Source organism: Phascolarctos cinereus, unplaced genomic scaffold, assembly GCF_003287225.1.
Source record: "Phascolarctos cinereus isolate Bilbo 61053 unplaced genomic scaffold, phaCin_HiC Scaffold_4;HRSCAF=312, whole genome shotgun sequence".
NCBI classification, from domain to species: Eukaryota; Metazoa; Chordata; class Mammalia; order Diprotodontia; family Phascolarctidae; genus Phascolarctos; species Phascolarctos cinereus.
Genome location: NW_027555847.1, coordinates 204,995,646 through 205,018,596, shown reverse-complemented (window position 1 = coordinate 205,018,596; position 22,951 = coordinate 204,995,646). Strand labels below are relative to the sequence as shown.

Here is a 22,951-nt window from a genome sequence, read left to right as displayed (position 1 = left end):
AAAACTTGGGCTCTATCAAATGCTACTACCTAGGCTTGATACTTGCTATCATTCACATACCTCATAGTTACAATACCAAACCTAGATATCCTTCCCAGAATAAGATGATCATTTACAATCACATCACCAGACTGCCAACTTAGTCTGGAACAGTCAGACACTTTCCTATAGACTCCTCAGAAGGGCTGGAGGACAGAGCACTAAATTACTCCCAAAGCCTTCCTTTGTGGAGGGAGGAAATTGGCCTTCCAGCTCACTCTACTGCAACTCTGCTTTGGTTTTAACTCAAAGGTACAAGGTTGTCCCTGTTCAAACCACCATCAGTCTTCCCTTTGGTATGTAGTCTTCCCCCATTAGACTGTAAGTTCCTTGAAGGCAAGGACTGTCTTGGTTTTTCTTATTTGTATCTTCAACTGGCACCAGGCAGAGACTTAATATTTATTGAACTGAATTTTATGACCAATCAAAATGACTTCAATTATTATAAGCAGCACAAATTTCTCAAAATTAAAATGAACTTAACTTAAATATAAAAATGTTAGCAATGTACCTCCACCATCCCTGAATGGGGAATCAAAGAATCATTAAATTTCAGACCCAGAAGTGGCCACAGAAATCAAACAGACTACCAATTTCATTAACACTGAACAGCTTTGAAAATTTTAAGGAACTTCCCCAAAACCATACCGCTTATTGGTGACTGAATCAGAATTAGAGCTGAGGTCTATTGGCCCTTTAAATGATCATAGGAATTAGAGCTGGAAGGGATCCCATATATCACCTAGTGCCATCTATTCATTTTATGTAACAGAAAACTGAGAGCTAGAGAAGTTATGTGACCTGCTTAAGGTCACTCACAAATAAAGTAACAGAGTTAGAATTCAAACCCAGGGTCCTCTGACTCCAAATGCTTTGCTGTACGAGAAATGCAGGTAATATAAAAACGAAGGATATAAAAATTACTCCTAAGAGATTTTATAAAATAACAAGATAAACAAGATAGTGAATGTATTAAAACAATTCTGTCTCCTGCCACAATGCCTTTGCCCAGTTCTTGAGATATTAACTAATGATGGTATGAAGCCATCACAATTACATTTAAAAACTAGGCTTTTCTTGCCCAAAATGATGTACATGTGTCATCTACAAAAACTTTCTCTTCTGCTTCTGTTTCTGCAGAAACTATTTTCAAACCTGTTTCAAAATCATTCAAATAGTGAACATGAGTTTTAAACTCATTTGTTAAAAATATAAAAATGGGGGCAGCTAGGTGGCACAGTGGATAGAACTCCACAGGAGAACCTGAGTTCAAATCCGGCTTCAGATACTTGACACTTACTAGCTGTGTGACCCTGGGCAAATCACTTAACCCTGATTGACTCACAAAAAAAAAAAAGAGAGAGAGAGCAATTCTTAATATATAAAAACTTTCTCATAAAAAATGAAATGACAAGCAGATAGATTCAGAAAAAAACAAAAAAGACTTATACAAAATAATACAAATTGAAGTGAGCAAAACCAGGTGAACATTGTACACAAATTATCATATAATATATATCATGCAATATTGTAACAATGATCAACTGTGAAAGATTTAGCTACTCTGATCAAGACAATCATCCAGGACAACTCCTGGATTGATGAAAAATGCTTATTTACCTCCAGAGAAAGAAACGATGAACTCTGAGTACAAACTGAAGCACACTTTTTTTCACTTTGTTTCTTGCATTTTTTTTTTGCAACATGGCTAATATGGAAATATGTTGTACATCAATTCACATGTATAGCTGATATCATATTATTTGCCTTCTCAATGAGTGAGGGAGTAGGTGGGAAGAGGAAGGGAGAAAATCTGAAACTAAAAAAATTTTAAATGAAAGTTAAAAATAAATTATAAATTTATAAAAGTAACTGCAGACAATATGAAATACTTGGGATTCTCCCTCTTGATGGGGTGCTTGTACTCAGACCCCACTTCCAAGATCATATTTCTCCCTAGCCTCAGAAACACTATCCCTGACAGTTTCCCTCCAGCCCAAGGACCCTATCTCTGGCAATAACTCATGAGTGGGCCCAGTGAGGCAAACTCTCTCTCCCTGTTACAAAAACAAGCTGACCCCTGCAGAATTTCCCTTGTGTGAACAGAACTATCTTGTACCAGCAGAATTATCAAGTACTGATGCCCACAGTTATTGTATACAATCCAAAGGTCAAGCTATAGACGTCAATTACTGAAACTATCTTGTTACAGACATAACAGACCAAAAATATACCTTTTAGGAAACCTCTCTCCCTCTCCCCCTCCCCAGTTTCCAGTAGTGAATAAAGTAGTTGTATGTTATCACTTAATTAGCATATCTGTCACATAATTTACTACTTTTCCTATATAAGCTTTAGCATCATTCTTGTTAAGTTGCTAGTTCCCAAAGTAACTCCGCCCATCATGGCAGGTTCCTTCAGAATCTTTGCCTGCTGTATAGCATAACAATAAATCTTTGCCACCCTGACTTAAAGAATGCTTGAGTCTGTGAATTCATTTCAGACAACCCTGTCCTCTGGTTTTTGAAGGGTCTCAACCTCTCTACCTCAACACTTATCAAGACAGATATAGGAACTATGTGGTGTTGAACACAATTACAAAATATTCTTCACATAAATAAGTATCAATAATTGGAGAAATATTCATTTCTCATGGATAGGCAAAGCCAATATAATAAAAATGACAGTACTACCTAAATTAATTAGCTTATTAAGTGATATGTCAATCATAATAGCCAAGAATTACTTTACAGAGCCAGAAAAGATAATAAAATTCATTTGAAGGAACAAAAGGTCAGGGATATCAAGTGAAACTAAAAAAAAAAAAACAAGAAAAGGGCTTAGCAATAGCAGATCTCAAACTATACCACAAATCTGTATCATCACAACAATGTGATACCGGATAAAAAATAAGAGAGTCTGATCAGCGGAACAAATCACGACAACAGTATCCTAGTGTCTGATAAACCTAAAGATCTCAGCTACTAGAGCAACAACTCACTATTTGACAAAAACTGTCAAGTAAACTGGAAAGTAGTCTGGCAGAAACTAAGCGCAAACCTTTATGTTATACCATATATTAAGACAAACTCCAAACAGGTACCTGATTTAGACAAAGAGTGATATAAACAAATAAGCTGAGCATGCAAGACATTACCTGTCAGATCTATAGCTATGGAAAGAATTCATAACCAAGTAAGAGACAGAGGTTCACAGAAGATAAAACAAACAATTCTGATTACATGATATTTAAAAGTTCTTGCACAAACAAGGCCAATGTAGCTAAAATTACAAGATGTAGGAACCTAGGAAAAAAATCACTGCAACGAGATTCTCTGATAAAAGTCACAGTTCAAAGTTATATAGGGGAGTGAGTCAAATTTGTAAAAAGAAGCTATTCTTCTACTGAGAAAGGGTTAAAAGATATGAATAGGCAGTTTTCAGATGGGAAAAAATCCAAGTTGTGAAGAGCCAATTGAAAAAAAATGCTCTAAATAGAAATGCAAATCAAAACAACTCTGAGGTACCACATCACACCTATCAGATTGGCCAACATGACAAAACAGGAAAATGATAAATGTTGGAGAAGATGTGGGAAAATTGGAATGCTAATACATTGTTGGGGGAGTTGTGAAATGATCCAACCATTCTGGAGAACAATTTGGAACTATGCCCAAAGGGCTACAAAAATGTGCATACCCTTTGATCCAGCAATAGCACTTCTAGGGTTATATCCCAAAGAGATCAAACAAATGGGAAAAGGACCCACATGTACAAAAATATTCATAGCAGCTCTTTTTGTGGTGGCAAAGAATTGGAAATTGAGAGGATGCCCATCCATTGGAAGAATGGCTGAGCAAGTTGTGGTATGTGAATGTAATGGAATACTATCGTGCTATAAGAAATGATGAATAGGCTGACTTCAGAAAAAACAGGAAAGACTTATATGGTCTGATGCTGAGTGAAGTGAGCAGAACCAAGAGAACATTGTACACAATAACAGCCACGTTATGCGATGACTAATATTGTTATACTGAACCCTTCTCAGCATTACAAGGATCCAAGACATCTCCAGAGGCCTCGGGATGGAAAATGCTGTCCACATCCAAAGAAAGAACTATGGAAGTTGAATTGCTATCACTTATTTTTACCTTCTGTTGAGTTTTGTTTCATCTTTCTGATGGTTCCTCCTATTGGTTTTAATTTTTACTTACAAGTTCACTAATGTGAAAATATGTTTAATAGGAATGTAAATGTAAAGCCTATATCAGATTGCGTGCGTTTTGGGGGGGGGGGAAGGGGGGAAAAATTTTCAACTCAAAAGCATATGGAAGTGACGGTTCATAAATCAAAATAAATTAATAAAATTTTTAAAAATGCTCTAAATCAATAATAATCAGAGAAATGCACATTAAAACTGAGAAACTACTTCGTACCAATCATATTGGTTAAGTTGACAAAAAAGGAAAATGACAGATGCTTCAAGGGGCTGTGGGAAAATAGGTACTTTGAGTTATTAACTGATCCAATCATTCTGGAAAGCAATTTGAAACTATGCCCAAAAAGCTGTTAAACTGTTCATACCCTTTGACTTAGAGATACTGTTACTAGGTCTATACCCTCAAAGAAAGTGTTGGTTTTCTCTTCTTTGGAGGTCTTCAAGCAAAACTAAATGAACACTTGTCAAACATATTATAGAGCAACTGCCAGGTCTGAAGTCAAGAAGACTCCTCTTCCTGAGTTCAAATCCTACCTCAGACACTTACCAGCTGTGTGATGGGCAAGTCACTTAAATTAACCCCATCTGCCTCAGTTCCTTACCTATAAAATGATCTGGAGAAGAAAAAAGGAAACCACTCTGGTATCTTTGCCAAAAAAAAGCCAAAAGGAGTCACAAAGAGTTGGACACAACTGAAAAAAGACTGAACAATAAACAACATATTACAGTGTGAGATTTCTTTCAGGAATGGGTTGAACTACTCCTCAACTCATTCGTAGTTGTCAACGAGATTTCCATTCTTCTTTCCCAATCCCAACTCTACTGTTTTGTATTCTCTAATCCCTTGCCCCACAGTGCTGCTTCACAACACTTTGCCAAACTCCAATCCTGTATTATCCCATTATTTTGTCACCTACACTCTTACTCACATACTGCTTTACAAACCTGAAGGAAGTCACACAACTGAACTAATTAAACCACAAATTTGTTTATGTAAATTTAACTGTGTCTCAACATAGCCAGAAAATCCTTTTATTCCTCCCTATCATTCCTTCACACACAGGCTATACACCAAACCTTCTCTTCTGTCCTCAAACCTTCCATATCTCTCCTCACCCACATTTTATCAGCTGAAGATCTTACTTTACTGAACCATTTTACTATGAGTTTTTTCTTCATCTCAAAACCCTTTGGACGTCCCATAAACACTTCAAATGCAACATGTCCAAAACTGAGTTCTTTTTCTGTACATTCATCCATCTTCCAAACTTCCTTATCTCTGTAGAGGGTGCTGCTATTCTTCTACTCTCCTAATTTAGCAACTGTGACATTATCCTCAACTCCTTACTCTTACTCACCCAATACATCCAATTAGTTGCCAAATTTCGTTTCTTTCTCCACATTTTCTTAAGTCCCTTCTCTGTAGTCACATAACCATTCACCTTAGTTCAGACTCTCATCACCACTGACCTGACCATTTCAATGGCCTCCTAACTGGACTCCCTACTTCAAGTCTCATTTTCTACACAGCTGCCGAAGTGATTTTTCTGGAAGTGCAGATGTAAGCAACATCACTCCCCTACTCAGACTCAGGTGAATCCCTACTGCCTTTGGTATCAAATATAAATATGTGGCTTTTAAAAACCTTCACCACCTACCTTTCCAAACTCATTATGCATTCTTACCATTTTGGAATTCTAAAGTCCAGTAAAATTTGCCTTTCTTCTGTTCTTTTACACACATGGTCCTCCACCTCTGTCTCAACTCTACCTCACAGAATCCCTCACACTTCAAGACTCAGCTGAAGCACCACCTTTTACACGGAAGTCTTTGAGTCTAACTGCTAATGCTTTCCCCAATTACCTTGTATTTAATTTTTGTTTGTTCTGTATATACTTACATACGTATACATTTTCCCCAACAGAAAGTAAATTCTTTAAGGTACTGTTTCCCTTTTGTCTTTGTATCCCCAGTGTAGAATATAGTATCTGACACATAATAGGTCCTTAATAAATGATTGCTGATTGACCCGTGTGGAAATCCCTTACAAATCTGAATTTCAGTACTTCCGTTACTAACAAACACATTAAGATCTGAATAACAGGTCATTTCACCTCAGTACCTTCATCTGTAACATGCTGAGGTTGCATTAGCTTCTAGCTCTAAATCTATAGCTCTGTAATAGAAAAGAAATTCAGTGTGTATGGGTGACCTGAATCAACAATGCCCATAGTCACCCAAATTAACACAGATTTAATGCAATACTAAAAAAGCAATGAGTTTCTTTATTGAACTGGCTAAAATCATAACAAAACTTAAATGTTTAAAAATAGCAAAAATACTCTGAAAAGGAAAAAAAGTTTAAAAATGGACTTGTGTTTCCAGACTTGAAATATATTAAAATATATTAAATATATATTAAATTATTAAAAAATAATAAAATGTATTTAAAAGTGTTATCAAACCTACCCGGTACTGACCCAGAAAGAGAACAATAGAACAGAAAAAGGGTTTCAAATATCAAAACATCAAAGATTTTTATAAATGTATATAAGATAAAAACTAAAGAAGAGCCTCATTATTTTTTAATGGGAAAGCTGGTTAATGATATTAAAAAAAGTTTTAAAAAAACCTCAAACCATGAAAAATATACATGAAATTTCAGCTGGATTAGAGACATATACAAAGAAAGAATAAAGAAAGCAAGATATTTTTACCTCACTTCACTGCATAAAATTATATATTACATATCTTACTAGAAGGCAGATAAAAATGTAGTGAGCAAACAAAAGAAATTATTGGTAAATATATATGTATATATTCAATTCCATTAAAGTTTTATGTTCTTTACAGCAAAAATATAGCATAATAAAGATATAAAAATAAATTGGGGAGGATAGAAGACAGATTTTTAAAATAATCATTTATTAAATATCTATTATGTCTAAGCACTGGTGAGACAATGGCAAAAACCAGACAATCTATTCCCTCAAGGAGCTTATGTTCTACTGAAAGAAACAACATGTATACAGGTAAAGAAGTAAAAATATATATAAAGAACATAAAAAGTATGTTCTGAGCGGGAATGGTAACTGGAAGGATCAGAATAAACTTCCTGGAGGTGTTATTATTGGAGTTGAGCTCTGACAGAAGCTAAGGATCCTGAGGTGGAGGTAAAGAAATAGGAGTATAGCTAAAAGGAACATATGCATTGAGAACAACTGAGTACATGAAGAAGAGTAATGTGAAATAAGCCTGTAAAAGGTCAGAATAAGATTGTGAAGTGCCTTAGAAGGTAAACATAGGAATTTCTCTTCCAGTGTAGAAGCAAAAAGAAGCCACCGGGACTTCCTGAACAAGGGAATGGCATAGTCAGTTTTGGGAAGCCATGACACCCAAGTGGAAATTACAGCAGGTAACTGAAAGACATAAGACTGGATCTCTAAAGAAAAATGAAAGTACCTGCATAGAGATGGCAGTTAAATGTATGAAAGGTGAAGAGATCACAGGGAAAGGCCAACAACAGATCCCTAGGGTACACTCACTCATAGATGAGACATGGATGACGACCATGGCAAATACACTCAAAAGGATCAGACAGGTAGGCACAAAACCACAACAGAACAGTGTTACAAAAATTCAGCAAAGAGAGAGTACAGTAGTAGTCATCTCTTCAAACACAAAACACAATCACTAATTGATAAAGTCAGATAATTGTGAATTCAATTCAACAAATGTTTTATCAAGTACAAAGTACTGTACTGTGCAATGAAGAAAAAGACAAAACTGAAACTATGTCACTACTAGGAAATATATAATACATACACAAGTTTACAAAGTAATTTCAAGTAGGAAAGGTAACGACTACGGGAAAGGAGGTATCAGTTGCAGGCCTACGTCATCATGCAGGAGATGTATTTGAAGGAAGCTAGAAATTCAAGAGATATAAGCGACAAGTACACTCAAACCATGGTAGACCAAATGCATAAAACAGCTAGCAGGTCAGTTTTTATGGAAAAACATGAAATAATACTGAAAAGGTAGGTGGGTGACAGATTTTGAAGGGCTTCAAATGTCAGACTGAGACATTTGTCTTTTATAGTAGAGGCAATAAGTTAGCCATTGAAGAATTTTTAGTAGGAGTATTTCTTTCTAGAAACATCAGTTTGGCAGTTGTATGAAGGGCAGATGGGAGAGGCAAGGATAAAAGAAGAAATACAATAATACTCACAAAAAAACCCAAAATGAGATACAATAACAATAAGTAAATAATCACTTGGAAAATGTTCCAACCTCACTAATAACAAATGTAAACTAAAACTACTTTGAGGTATCAACTCAAACCCACCAAAATGGCAAAAAAAAAAAGTTTAAAATGACAAAACAATACTAGCAGATGTGGAGAAGAAGTACAAATACTTGGCAGGATTACCAGACACATTACAAAAAGATTCAAATTTATTAAATACATGAAAATTTTTAAGGTAGAATTTGTTTCAGAAATATCAAAGCAGATGTAACTCAAGAAACAAGATTCTACTTTTTTTACAACATACAGAAGTTTCTAGCATGAATGCAATTTCACTGTTATACACGCTCAAGAAAAGATCATCAAATATGTAAATGTCTGAATTTACCATCTAATATCATCTAACTCAGTAAGTAGCTACAACTAATATAGTTCCCTTATGCCTTAGTTTTTCCATATGAAAAATGAGGAATGGAACTGTGATTTACTTCACTTGAGGTAGCTTTAAAAGTTATAGGATAAGGGCAGCGAGGTGGTGCAGCGGATAGAGCACTGGCCCTGAAGTCAGGAGGACATGAGTTCAAATCTGGCCTCAGACACATGACACTAACTAGCTGTGTGACTCTGGGCAAGTCATTTAACCCCAACTGACTCACTAAAAAAAAAAGTTATAGTATCAAATACTTTAAAACTAGAAGACAACTTTGAAACGATATAATCAAACTTCCACTTAGAGGTAAGGAAATTGACACACAGAAGTGAAGTGACCTGCTCAAGGTCACAATGGTAGTGAGTCCAACCTGGGACACTAGGTCCTCTGAGTCCAAATGAAGCTCTGTGTGTGTTTGTTCTAGAAATATAAGAACTACATGAATATTATCCCTAAGACAACCTCATAGTACATCTAATAAATTGTCCATGTTTTTCTTAACATTAAGGAGATATTTCTTAGTGAGTTTTAACAATAACAATTCCAGGTTTGTTTGTTTTTTAAAGGGAAGAGCTACTAACAACTAGCTTCCTAAACAATTAGAAAGCACATAATCTCAACAAGATTTCACTCCGACTTTCTCTAATTAAGTTTTTATTTTTCTTGGGAGAAGGAATAAATCTGTTTCCTCGAACACAACACGTTCTATTACTTCCATGTTCCAACCCAACTATGAGACAAGAGTCAACAGCCCACTGCAGGTGAGACCTTGGGCAAATCACAACACCTCTATGGGCTTCAGTTTTCCCATTTATAAAATAAGGTGCTTGAGTAAATAATTTCTCACATCCCTTCCAGCACTAATATTTCTATGATCCTAGAGATTAATAAACAAAGGGAGAAAGGGAGACCAGGGCTGGCATTTCTTTTTCTGTACACACCCGCGCACGTACATACACACAAACATTTCTATATACACTCTTGAACACAAAAGGGACACCAAAAGAATCTTATTTGTAATCATGGGCAAGTACTACTCAGGAATGCCAGAAAAACAGAAATAATTTGAAACCATGAGTCTCCATTTCAGGCCTTATATTTAAAAAAAAAAGTATATTATAAAATTCCATATTACTTTTGAATTGTCCTGCTTATCTGTGCTTCCTCATGAACTTTCTTCTGTGCATTATAAAAATGTTTTAATGGCCCTCTTTTTTAGGTATCACTATTGCTAATTTCTCCTCCCCTAAACCTCTCCATTAAAAACAGAGGGAGTAACAAACCCTCAATACAAAAAAACTTAAAAACCAATCTAAAATTTAAACAAAGTTTACATTCCTACTAGAAAAGAATGCCTAGATTACCGCCTAACACCATGAGCCAATTAACATCTAGAAATACAATATATTTTTAGAGAGAATTTGTCAAGTGACCATGGATATATACTGTCACTTACAAGGTAATTTGTTCCCTAATGTCTATACCCTTCTGGTTCATATTTTAAAAAGATGACTTACCAAAAAAGAATTTTTAAAAAATGAAAAATCTTAGTACATAAACAACAGAAAAGGGGAGAGAGCCAAGGAAAGGTAACCAAATTAAAAAGAAAAACTTTTTAAAAAGGAAAATATTCCCCTCTAGACAAGGGTATTTTATTATTTACAACACACGTAACACATTCCTAGGATGACTATGTGTTGAAGACCTATAAGTGATTACTTCCTATAAATTACTAAATTACTAGCATTACCTCACTATTATCAGATTCCATTAAGGAATTTCTGAATATTTACATCTGAAATTCCGAAATCATATTCTGTAGAATCTTATGAGTGATACCAATTTCTAACTTTTTCTTAGGGGATAGGAACCTCAGAATTGATAAACCACAGTAATAAATTTAACATTCCAATTTTTCTGATGACTTGGCATTGAAAATGACACTTGTAATATCGCAAAGTATAATGGGATGAGAGCTAGATTCAGAGTCAAGAGTGCAACCAGCTGCTCGTCCACTAATCTTGGGCAACTCACCAAACCTCCCCAAGCATTAGCTTCCTAATCTCTAAATGAAGAAGGTTTGGACTGGATAACCTCTAAGGTCCCTTTAGCTCCAAATCTATGATCTTCTGCCAATGTATAATACTTGTTAGGAATAGAAAAGCACAATGTTCTGTCATTAGAGTAAACCTACTCTTTTTCCTCAAGTATAATTATAGATGGGAAGTAACTGACTATTCTGAAGGAAAAAAGGGGAAAAAACCCACATACGTGTGCATGAGTTCTGCAATGCTTGGGTTTGCTTTTTTTAAAAACCAGCTTTATTACTTTTTCAATCTCATATGGCTTACTAATATAAGAAAGCCATTAATATATTAACCCTTCCTTAAGCTCATTCATTTGCCTCTAATAAGTGTAGTATAAATGATAACATGCAGCATAATGAGGATAAAAAATGTGAAAGCAAAAACTGAATTTAGCTAGCATAAATAATTCTGATTTTACCTCTCCCAAAAAATAATTCTTCTAATCCCCCATTTCCTCTGTACCGCCCAATTTCACTTATTTATTTCTGCTGTCCTGTTATCAGTGTTTCCTGGGTTCTCAACAGTCCATGTGCTAGTAAAGCATAACCTCTGCAAAGCACAGGAAGAGTCAGTGAGATACTCATCACCTTTGACACTTGTCATGAGCTGATAAATTTTTTTTTCAGCTACAACAACAAAAAACCCATAGGAAATATTTGAGGAGATCAAGTAGTACCCATACTTAGCAAATAGCAAAGCTTTGAAAAGAGCAAATACCAGGACCAAAATGGAAAAAAACAAACTAGGGAGGCTAGGTGGTGCAGTGGATAGAGCTCTGACCTTGGAGTCAGGAGGACCTGAGTTCAAATTTGACCTCAGACACTTAAGACTTTACTAGCTGTGTGACCTTGAGCAAGTCACTTAACCCAATCACCTCACCCCCCCAAAAAAAAAGGAAAAGAAAACAAAACAAAAAGGCAAGCTAAAGTTTAACTGACTCTACACTAGACACTATTAGGTCCATTTCATAAGCTATACTTTCCCTAGAATCCTGCATTATATCATCATAGTATCTGTAATTTTTGCCTTCACTATCAACAATGTACTAAAAAAAAACCCCAGCAGACATGTAGTTGTGATGCAGTAGAAAATCTAGTGACATTGAAGCCATCAAATATACCATACCAGCACAGAACTGAGTATACCACCATCCAGATCAAATGTTTAGTTAAAAAAGAAACAGTATCACAACAAAAGCAATTTTTCAGTTGAGGAATTCCAAGTGTTATCAGTTACATATGAACTATGAATGCCATTTTATTTGCCTAAGACAAAGTTAAATTTTTTTTTAAGAGAATCAGGGCCAGAAAGGAAACGGGAAAATACAGAATTCCCTCAACATCAAGACTATAATGTCTCTTACCACAGAGTTAAAGTAACCAGTTCCATTCAACGTCTCATTCCAATCACATTTAAAAGCAACTTCTACATGCGGACAAGCAAATTAGTTTTTTAGAGTCAAGCTAATAACCAGGAAGTTCCACTATTTAAAAAAAATGAGATTGTCAGCATACAACATCACTTTAATAGGGTTGGGTTTTTTCCCCTTTTTCTGGACATGAATATTTTCCTCCTTAAAGACTGTGAAAGACCTAAATATTGCCAAAGAATAATCAAAATGATCTGATTATAGATTCTTCTACATTTTATCAATATAGCTTACTGCTTAATTAAAGGGGAAAAAATTGAGGAAAACACAGTATGATGCCAAAACCTCTTTTTGCTCAGAGGGCACAGAGAATGAACGTTGCCAGTAATACAAAAATATTTAAGAAATCTGCGAAATACAAACTCTCAAATTCTACTCTCTGTCACTGCTATTTAAGCCAACTGCTTCATAAATTTCTGAATAAAAAATATTAAGGAATGAGAATCATGTTTGGAAAGGTTAATCACCTGCTTGCTAAACTTTTTCAAATCTTGCTCTAAAAATAACTACCATCTTAGGATAAATATCTGAGAGAACTAAGAACAAGAATTTAGTCAATTGCTCCAAATTCTAACTCTATTCTGTCAATGACTAAAATGTCAATTTTAGTGCTTCAGTTTTCCCTTTTAAAAAAGATATCCACCCACACCAGAGGAAATTTACAGTAAGTTATTAATTAATCCCATACAAATAAACAGAAAAGCAAGGTATAAAAATGACTCTAACAACATTTTATGATTCTAGCTAATCAACTATTTTCAATTCTGGCTAATTGCAATTTCTTTAGTTTATATTGATATCCTGATTCCCCCTCCCCCAACGGAATATAGTGTTACCGGAAGGATACGTGCATGCACATAATGAAATTTATTCCTCTGGCTTTCAGGATTGCCAGGGGAAATATGTGAAATAAGGAACCTGAGAGAAAGTTTCAAATTGATGGTATATATTCCTTTAAATGCAACTACTTAATAAAATATAGACCCTAAAGAGCTAAATCTACTAACCTCTACAGTCAATGCGAGACATGGTTTATCCAGCCTTGACAAAAATCCTCTGGACCACCAATGGCATTTGTTCATCCACACGTACATATGCAATTGTATAAAGAATCTATTCTTCAGAGTACGAAAAAAAGAAATACAATTTTAAGATGCAAACTTATAGAGCTGCCACTTTGTAAAAAAAATTTTTTTTTAAAAAGCACTTTTCATTTTCAAGCCAGTATCTTCGAATTTGATGTCTTAGGTTTCAACTCCAAGGTAAGGAAAAACTGTTAGTTAACACCAGGATGAAAAGAAAATGAAAATAAATGTTTCCATATAAACTTTTTTTGAAATACAGGTAATAAAATGCTAAACATAAGAAAATTCAACACTAAAGTACATTCTACTTTTATTTCAAAATACACTACCAAAGCAGCATGGTACAGTAGAAGTTGCACAGGATTCAGAGTCAGAGAACCTGGATTTGAACCTCACTTCTGCCACTAATTGTCTTGATCACATCATGTTACCTCGTTAGGCCTCTATTTCTTCTAAAAATTGAGGGGAATATACTAAGATGGTCCTAAGATCCCTTCTGAATCGATGATATTATGAACTAGGGAAAGCCCATTTTGATATAGAGTATTTTTAAGATTTGAAATCCTTATTACTTTCAAGTACATGTGAATTAGTTAATAAATAGTAATAAGTAAAGGTTCAGCTTTCCAGGATTTGCTCCTTTTGCTTTTTTGGCCCAGATCACTGCACTGTGTAGAAACAGCTACTATGACCTGCAAGTAGTCTGTAATTTTTAAGAGTTACAGAGTTGTCCAGGCCATTGAGAAAGTTAAACTACTTGCCCAAGGTCACACAGCTAATGTATGTCAGAGTAAGGACTTGAATCCAGGTCTTCCATGCTCCAAGCCCAGCCTTCTATCCATGGAGACAGGGGGCCACTTAAAGAATAGTTAAGATTTATAATTAGCAGAGTACAGATCTGTACACAAATATAATCATAACCTAGGTGTGAGATCAAACATTTTTAATTACTTCTAACTAGTTTTAACATTCTCCTGCTAATTTACTCAGCAAACACTTTTTCATTAACACAAGGGTAAACTCCAACCTGGGGGTTAAATTAATGAAGTTTTATTATAAATGAATATTTCAGCATTCATTCAAGAAACCAAAGTACTTTTAAATCCTATTACAAAACATAGATCCAAATCTCCCTTCTGTTACTTACTATACCTTCATGACCCTGGTCCCTTAACCTCTCTGGGTCTGTTTTCTCATACATAAAGTGAAAGGAATATATGACCTCTAAGTAATCTTTCAGATCTTAAAATTTTTTTTTAATCCTGTGTAAATTATCTGATAAAATCATGTGGAAAAAATGTTCAATCTCTCTTAAAGTTAAAGGTTCAAAGATATCAGGAAACTAAAGCAAATTTAAACATCTTCAAAATAGTTTATATCTCAAAATCTGAACAAAAGTGTTGCCAACTCTACTGCAGAAACTAGGTGTGTTGCATAAAGACATTAACTCTGAGGAGGTGGAAAGGCCTACACATACTATAGGGCATACAACTATAAAAATGAAAATTCATCTTATTTGACTGAAAAAGGATTAGAATCCCTCACATGCAACAGAATCCCTGTATTTCATTCAGAACTCTTGGGACAGTCTGTTGCACAAATTTGAGTAAGATTCCACCCCTATAATTTTTAAAATACTTGTAATGTCAAACGGTTTCTAATATAGGATCAAAAAGTCTGAATTTCTTCTTTTTCTCAAAGCCTGTCAAAGATGAAATATCTACTGCTAAAAAGATATAATCTCAAACCATGCTACTGTCAAACTTTTATTCCAACTAGTACAAGTATGAGGAAGATATGATAGAGGCCAAAAAAAATTAAGAAATGCAAAGGTCATTAGCATACATTTTGTTGTTTGAGATAACAAAAAAAAAATATCCCCAAGTGTCCCCACTACCAAGAAATCTAAGCTAACTAAAATTACAGTCCTTTCAAAAAAACTTTTTGATGGGAGATCTGAGAACTAAAAAATGGCAAAGTACTCAGAATAATTGTTTTTTAAAGAAATGCACTGCCTTATTTTTCTGGGAACCAAAACTCTAAATACAAATTTAGTAACAAAATAAATGCTCCCAAATTTGTTTGATCCTTAGCTCCCCAAAACTGAACCTTTCTATGATTTTATTGGACAGAGGTATGGTAATGCTTTTTATTGACACTGTTATTTGTATTTTAAACTCACCTTTTCAAAATGGATAAATAATTCTCAAAATGCTAGAGTAGCTTTTCCCCCTATGTTAAGTGCCACCTAACAAAATATACTAGGCAGGACTAAAATAGAAACTATATAATCAAACTGCTGGAATACAATAAAACTGACCAAAATTTTAGCATGTCAACTTAATCAAATTAACCTCAACGGAAATGATCTTATCAATACTCACAATCCTCCCACCAGTATTAGCATTTTGTTAAAAGCAACATGAGTTGTATTATAACATCACGTGGAGAAAAGAATGAAAGATCAGAATGTAATGTAGTAGTCTCAAGGCTCAAGGAAGAGAACAACCAAACCAACCAGTTCATAAAACCTGGAAAGCAAACCGCCTTCATTTTCATCCTTCCTATTCAGATAAAAGCTGACATCAAAACCTGGAAGGTGAAAAGGTTGATTTTAACATACAAATTTAGGAAGAGATTTTCCAGGAAGATTAGAGAGGGCCTTTACTTTATTCCTGTCCTTTAGACCAAGCCTCTCTTCAGGGTTATAGCATTACACTAAAAAAAGACATTCAGATACCCATAGTTCTGTTAAGTGTAAATTATAAAATCTAGCCATGGCAACCACTCATCATCAAGCTATAAGTTTATATGAAGAAAAGCTATATTTTCAAAAACGTTTAACAGCATGATATCCAATTAGTTAATTTCCAATGGCTATATATTTTAAGTCTATCACCAAATTGGACATTACCTGCCAGATTACAGGATGTTTTTTCTTGAATTGTCACTATTTCACTGAAGATCAAATTGTTGTAAGGATGACTTATAATTAAGAGGAGCACAATGTGAAAGTACTCAAAAACTAACCACTAAGAATATAGACACTCAGAAATTTCCCCCCTCTTCTTGTCAGAAATATCTGTCCTCTATTAATATGACTAATAGACCAACTTTTCCATTTGTTGACACTAAATAATATTGTTCTACATACCTTTCTCTGACTTGAAGACTACAAATTTAATTTACTGTATAGACCTGACTAGACTCGAAAGCTAAGCATTTATTCACACACACTCACCCCATAAATTCTAAAAATAACTAAAATCCCCACTTCCCACATGACACCAGAATACTGCCAAAGTACTTTCCATTATCTCCAACTTATCAGGTGATTTGATCTCCAGCTCAATCCTCTGTGGTAGTATTTCTCAAACTGCTGAAAAGGAACCCTGAAACACTCAATTTTTGTTTGTTTCTTGATGAATCTTACATTATTTTTAACAAGCAATAAGAATAATAATTTTAGATAATTTTACAAGTATTCTGCCAAGGTTTCCTTTTAACTGAAGGGTTCTATCACTGTGGAAAAGTTCAAGCACCAATGCTCTCTGGAAAGTCATGAACAGGAATCAGGATGAAGTATAGCTGGGCTACAATCTGGACCAATGGAGAGTATCCATCTTTAATAACATCATGGATCCATTAAAGTAAGAGTTATATCCTGCAAGAAATGCCTTCCTGAGCGTTACAGATCAGGGCTGTAACCTGCTTTGTGTCGATCCCTTCTCAGAATTATTTTTAAATACATCAAATAAAATATATAAGATTACAAAGGAAATCAGTTATAGTGAAATACTGCTATCAAAATATTGGAAAAAAAAAGAATTCACCAAATCTAGGCTAAGAACTCCTTTTCTAGATAGTGGCAAGGCATGTGATATTTTTTATAAAACCAAATTAAGGTGGATCACAGACCTGGTTCATTACACTGCTTTTTTGGCCAAAAGTACCAATGTCAATAATACCAATATCAAACAGAAATAAAAAAACTTAGTTGTCAATTTTGCTTTTTAATAATAATAATTGCAAATATTTATATACTTCTCCAAGGGTTTACAAAGCACTTTTCAAATATCGAATTTGATCCTCACAACAACCCAGTGAGGTAGATAGGTGCTATTATTATTCCCATTTTACAGATGAGGAAACTGAGGCTGGGGAGTTAAGTGATTTGCCTAGGGTCATACAGCTAGTAAATGTCAAGATTTGAACTTCAGTAAGCTGACTTTTCAATGGTTCCTATAAAGTTTGGTAGGGTATTAAGTTAAAAAACTGCTGGCCATATTTAGATTTCCTGTATCCCCAATTTGTGCTGTCTCTATTATACCCATGGAAATCCTACAATCTTAGACTTTTGCTTCATTAATAGTTAAAATACACTCCTTTGAAATCTGTGAAAAGAAAAGCATAGTTTCTAACAGAATACTAGTGAAAAGCTACACGAATCACAGAACACATTGGTGACAATCACATTTTCTACTTCATCTGTGTGGGTACTGTTTTCCCAAAGAGCCTGAACTCCTCAAAGACAAGGACCTCAATACACTGCTTTTACGTCACCCAGCAGCTACTACTATAATAGTCACTTGATAAATAACAACTAAATTTAATTAAAATAACTGAACTCTGAGAACCTAGCAAAGGATATAGGCATAAAATAGTCAAGCTTTCAACATTATGATTGACATTTGTGGCGAGGGGGGGGAAAGGGGGCCCCCGGAGAGGCAAACAGACATTCTAAAGATTCAAATTTGCATAAAATTAAAAGAGTAGCTTTTGTCGGTTTTTTTTCCTGCTATACCAGTCCAAGTTATGTAAGAGAAAACTTTGCCATTTACATAAAAGTTTACAGAGTGAATGGGGGGGCAGGGAGGAGAGAAGCGCTGAAATCAAGAGAACTGGGTTCAATTTGACCTCTCAGCCTCAGGGTCTTTATAAGATGGGATACTTGCACTACACTTTTTATGAAGAAAGTGCCTGTTAAGACTTTAAAGCCCTATACAAATGTGAGTTATGCCATTTATCATCATCCTAAATAAAAATGTAATTTACATACTTATGTTTTGTTTTTTTAAAACAAATTATAAACAGAAAATATAAGTCTTAAATCAATTCAAGATATTTATGTGCAGAAATTTTCTTTCAGGTTAAAAATGATGACTCTAAATTGAACACTAGCTATTTAAGAGCTATTTGTGCCATATACCTGACCACTTCTGTAAGTTTTCAGAAACCAAAACAGATGGCTGAAGTTAAGAGACTTGTATAAAGTCATACTGCAAGTTATTAATAAAGCTAGTATGTGAACTGATCTTTTCTTATTTCTCCAAATGCATTAATTTACTTACCAAGTAATACTACACCAATAACTCACAATTTATTTAGTTTGCATTTAAATACTTTCATCAATACAAGCCTGGCTCCAAACAAAATTCCATGAAGTTTAGAAGATATAGTCAAATAATCCCAATCTACTTTATGATTCTAATAGCAAACATAAAGTTTTAATGTTTCTTCTAGCTCAAAGGGTTTCCCCCTATCATTTTAACAGATGAGGAAACTGAAGCCTACAGTGGTTAAATGACTTGGACAAGGTCACCCAGAAAAGCTAAATCTAATTTATTGGCCAATAAAGTACTGTTATTTACCACTACAATCTTATCCAGGTCTTCCAATTCATAGGATCCTTACATCTTTATGTGTTGCAGGAACTTGTAATTAGAAGACCTGGATTTTTCATACTCAAGCTATATGACCTTGGGCAATTGGTAACAGAGCTTGAGTTTTCTCATTCATAAAACAAGGTAATACTTGCATGACCTCCCTCACAGAATTGTGTAAAAGCTTGTATCTGAAAATACTTTGTAAACCTCCAAGTGCTGTATAATTCTAAACCATTACTATTTATTCCCCCACATTACAGTTTGTTTCAAAATAGGGAAATTTAAAAAAATAATTAAAAGTGTTCTTAAAATCTATTATGTAGCTACTTTTATTCTGAAAAGAAGCAGATTTGTAAAAGATTATAGAACTCATCCAATCCAACCTTCTCAATATATTTAGATGACCTACAGTATCTACCTAAAAGCAGGTTCTACTTAATATTTCCTTGTGCTCAAAGTCATCTTAGTACTCAATTGGTCCTATGCTAGTCACAGTTAATACATACATACATACATATATATATATATATACACATATATATATATATACACACACACACACATATATGTGTATATATATATATTATATATATATACAGTCTGATACATCTTCTACAACGATAGCCCTTCAAATCACATTAGACTGAGATTCATTCAACAAATATTTACATTGTCTTACCCAGCTCCTACAGGGATGTCTTTCTTACACAGGTTAAACATCTCTGAGTTCCTTCAACCTTTTCTGACAACATGGTTTCAAACCCCCTTATCATCAAAGTCACTTTCCTCCTATTCTCTTGCAGCTTCTAATATCCCTCTCAAAAACATGCTTAACTTGAAAATAAAATAACCACCTCTATGAAGTTCTCTAACTTCTGCACGATCCACTCCATTTAAAAAATTTCCAACCATCATTTCTTTACACTGTAGAAAAAAAGTGAAAGAAATGAAAATAATTTTAAAGGTTCCTATTTATAAATTAAAATCAAAAAGTATATATAGCTGAAAGAACAGTAACTGGAGTCAGAGGACTTGGATTCAAATCCCACTTGTTAAAATTTACTCCTTCTGTGACCTTGGCTAAATCACTAAACTTCAATTTGTTTTTCTGCAAAAAGAGAAGATTGGACTAGATGACCTCTAAAGTCCGTTCCAGCTCTAGGAATATGATCCATTTTTATGGAGATGCCAATCTTAGGCTCTTCTTAACACAGCAACGTACAAGGACACACATACGCGCTGGAAAGCTTTTCTTTAGTCCCACCAAAAAAGAACTACATTTCCCATGATGCATTAGAATTTAAATGCTTTCCGGTGGGCCGGGCCTCCAATTTATGTGATGTCACAGCTCCTTCAAAATGGCTCTGATCTTTGGAATGGTTAAAATTTTGCACATAATGTCTTTCCCCTTGTATCGAGTGTTCTTGGAGTTCTTTCCTGTTATAATACGCAACTTTAACAACCCCTCTGCCCGAGGAGGTGTAAGCCTTCATCCCGAAAGAGGCACAAAAAGATCACCAAGCTTTACGGGCTACCTTTGAACTAAGAAGCTAAAATGCTGGGGACGGGCGGAGAATGTGACAAGTGTCTCCTCTTTCTGAGACTCCCCCTCCCCCTCCTCCAGCATCAAAGGAAAAATTAATGGGGGGGGCGAGAGTCAGAGATTTCTCTTCTACATTTAACTCTGCCAAGAGACCTTCATTTTAAGGTCTCCAGAGAAAATGGACAGCCCAGTTGCCCCCACTCTTTGGGGAGCAAGGGGATCGAGAAGGGGTACCTGATCCTTGCTTCCACCTATGACACACACGCACACACACCTATCATACATACGCACACCCTATAAGCATATCACACACACACCTCACATACATCCATCACACACGTACACATAACATAGGTACATTCATCACACACACACACACACACACACACACACACACGCACACTTAACCCAAACCATCACGCATACATATACACACACAGACGCGCGCACATCCCTCCGTTCCACACCACCTGTTCCAAAACCTCCCAGGGCAGGGCAGGCTAAGGCTGGGGGATGAGGGGGGGAGGGCCGGACATAAGTTCCGCACCATCCCCCTAAAGTGAGAGGGGCAAAGATTGAGGCCCCGCCCGGAGTTGGGGTTTCAGTTTCACAACATGACGCTGCAAACCAGAGGCCTAAAAGGAATCAGGGCGGCGGCAGCTGCAGTAGCAGCTTCGGCTTCTCCTCCCCCGCCCGGGCCCCGCTGCATCCATCCACCCACCCCCGCCCTGAAAACCAAAATACGTCCCCCTCGCGCCCCCCTCCCTCGCCCCGGACTGCCCAAGGACACCGCAGCCCTGGGGGCCCGGCCGAGCACACCCCGCCGGGCCGGGCTCCGCGCTCCTGGCAGCCGCGGAGGCAGCAGCCGCCGCCCCGAGAGCAGAGGAGGAGGGGGAGCCGTTGGTCAGTCCGCCAGGGTCACTTACTGAGCTCGTCCTGAGAGGCGGAGGCGGCCGCAGCCATGTTGCACCCGGGGAAGGGAGGGAGCGAGCGGAGCCGAGGGAGGGGGCGGGGCGGAGAGGAGGGCGAGGCGGGGGCGGGCCGGGGGAGGCCGGAGTGGGGAAGGGGCGCTACGGGCCGAGGCCTGGCCGAGGCCCAGGCCGCCCCGCTCTCGTTCCCGCTCAGGCTCCTCCTCTGGCCGGGCGGGCCGCGACCTCTCCCCGGCTTCCCTTCAGGCCTTTCTCTCTCCCCGCTGGCGGCGAAATTCCGGGAGGGAGAGAGGCCGCTCTACTCCGACCGTTTCTGCGCGGATCCTGCGGCCCGGCTGCAGCCTCTCGGCCCTCTCCTGATCGCCCGCGGTCTCTCTGTCCCTCTGGGTCTGTCTGTGTCCCCCCTCCCTCTATCTGTCTCTCCCTATCTCTCTGTCTCTCGCTCCCTAGTCCTCCGTCTCTGTCTCGCGCCCTCTCCAGCTCTCCCCCGGCTTTCCGAAAGCCCGGCCGGGATGGGCGGCGAGGCGGCGCTGCCGGAGCCTCCTCCTCCTCCCCCCCGGGCCCGCGCCCCCCACACCGCGGCTGCGTCTCCCCGCTTCGCCCGCTCGGCTCCCTTTAGTTTTATATTTAGAAAAAGCTGAGCCATCCTCCCCTCTCCCTCCCCCCGCTCCCTCACACGCGCGCGCGCTCCCTCCCCGCTCCTCCCTCCTTCCTCCCTCGCTCCCCTTTCTCTCCCCAGCCTCGGCCGCCCCGCGTCCCCCCCCCTCCACAGTTGGGAAATTAACTAATCCTAGAGCTCCCCGCACTGTGGGAGATCGGAAGCAGGCGCGATGCCCCCGAGGGCTCCCAGACCCTCTCCGCCGGTGCGTGGGGCTCCCTTCCCAGCCTCTCGGCGGCCTCTGACTACTGGGGGGGCGCTCCTGGGCCCCCTTCCATCCCCCAGCCCCCCCATCCGAGTGCAAAAGGGCTCGATGGACGACTGACCTGAGTCCACGGTGACCTCCATGGCCAGAGATGGTGCACTTCTCTTGGTGGAGGAGGAGGAAATATGAGTAACCCGCAAGCGAGAAAGGGAGAGAGAAAAAAATTGTGAGTTTCTCCCCCTATCTGTGGAAGGAGCTTGTAGCAGCCTGAAGAATTCTTCCCTATCTCCATGCGGCGCCAGCGGCTTATCCGATTTTGCAACATATATGTTGTAAGCATTGAATTTCTTCAATCACAAGTGGGAAGCTTCATCCTCAGAGCCGTGTGGCGTTGGTTCAGAACCTCGGCACG

General features: G+C 37.4%; 1 protein-coding gene across 1 annotated transcript in view; it reads right to left on the bottom strand.

Annotated features, from left to right (window-relative positions):
- ECPAS (Ecm29 proteasome adaptor and scaffold) overlaps positions 1-21,800 on the bottom strand; it is a 148,605-nt gene extending 126,805 nt beyond the window's left edge. Inside the window, 1 exon segment of the mRNA XM_020972446.2 lies at positions 21,674-21,800. Coding sequence (XP_020828105.1) covers positions 21,674-21,710 — 37 coding nt within the window. The 5' untranslated portion in view covers positions 21,711-21,800.
- Positions 21,801-22,951: the final 1,151 nt, after the last annotated feature.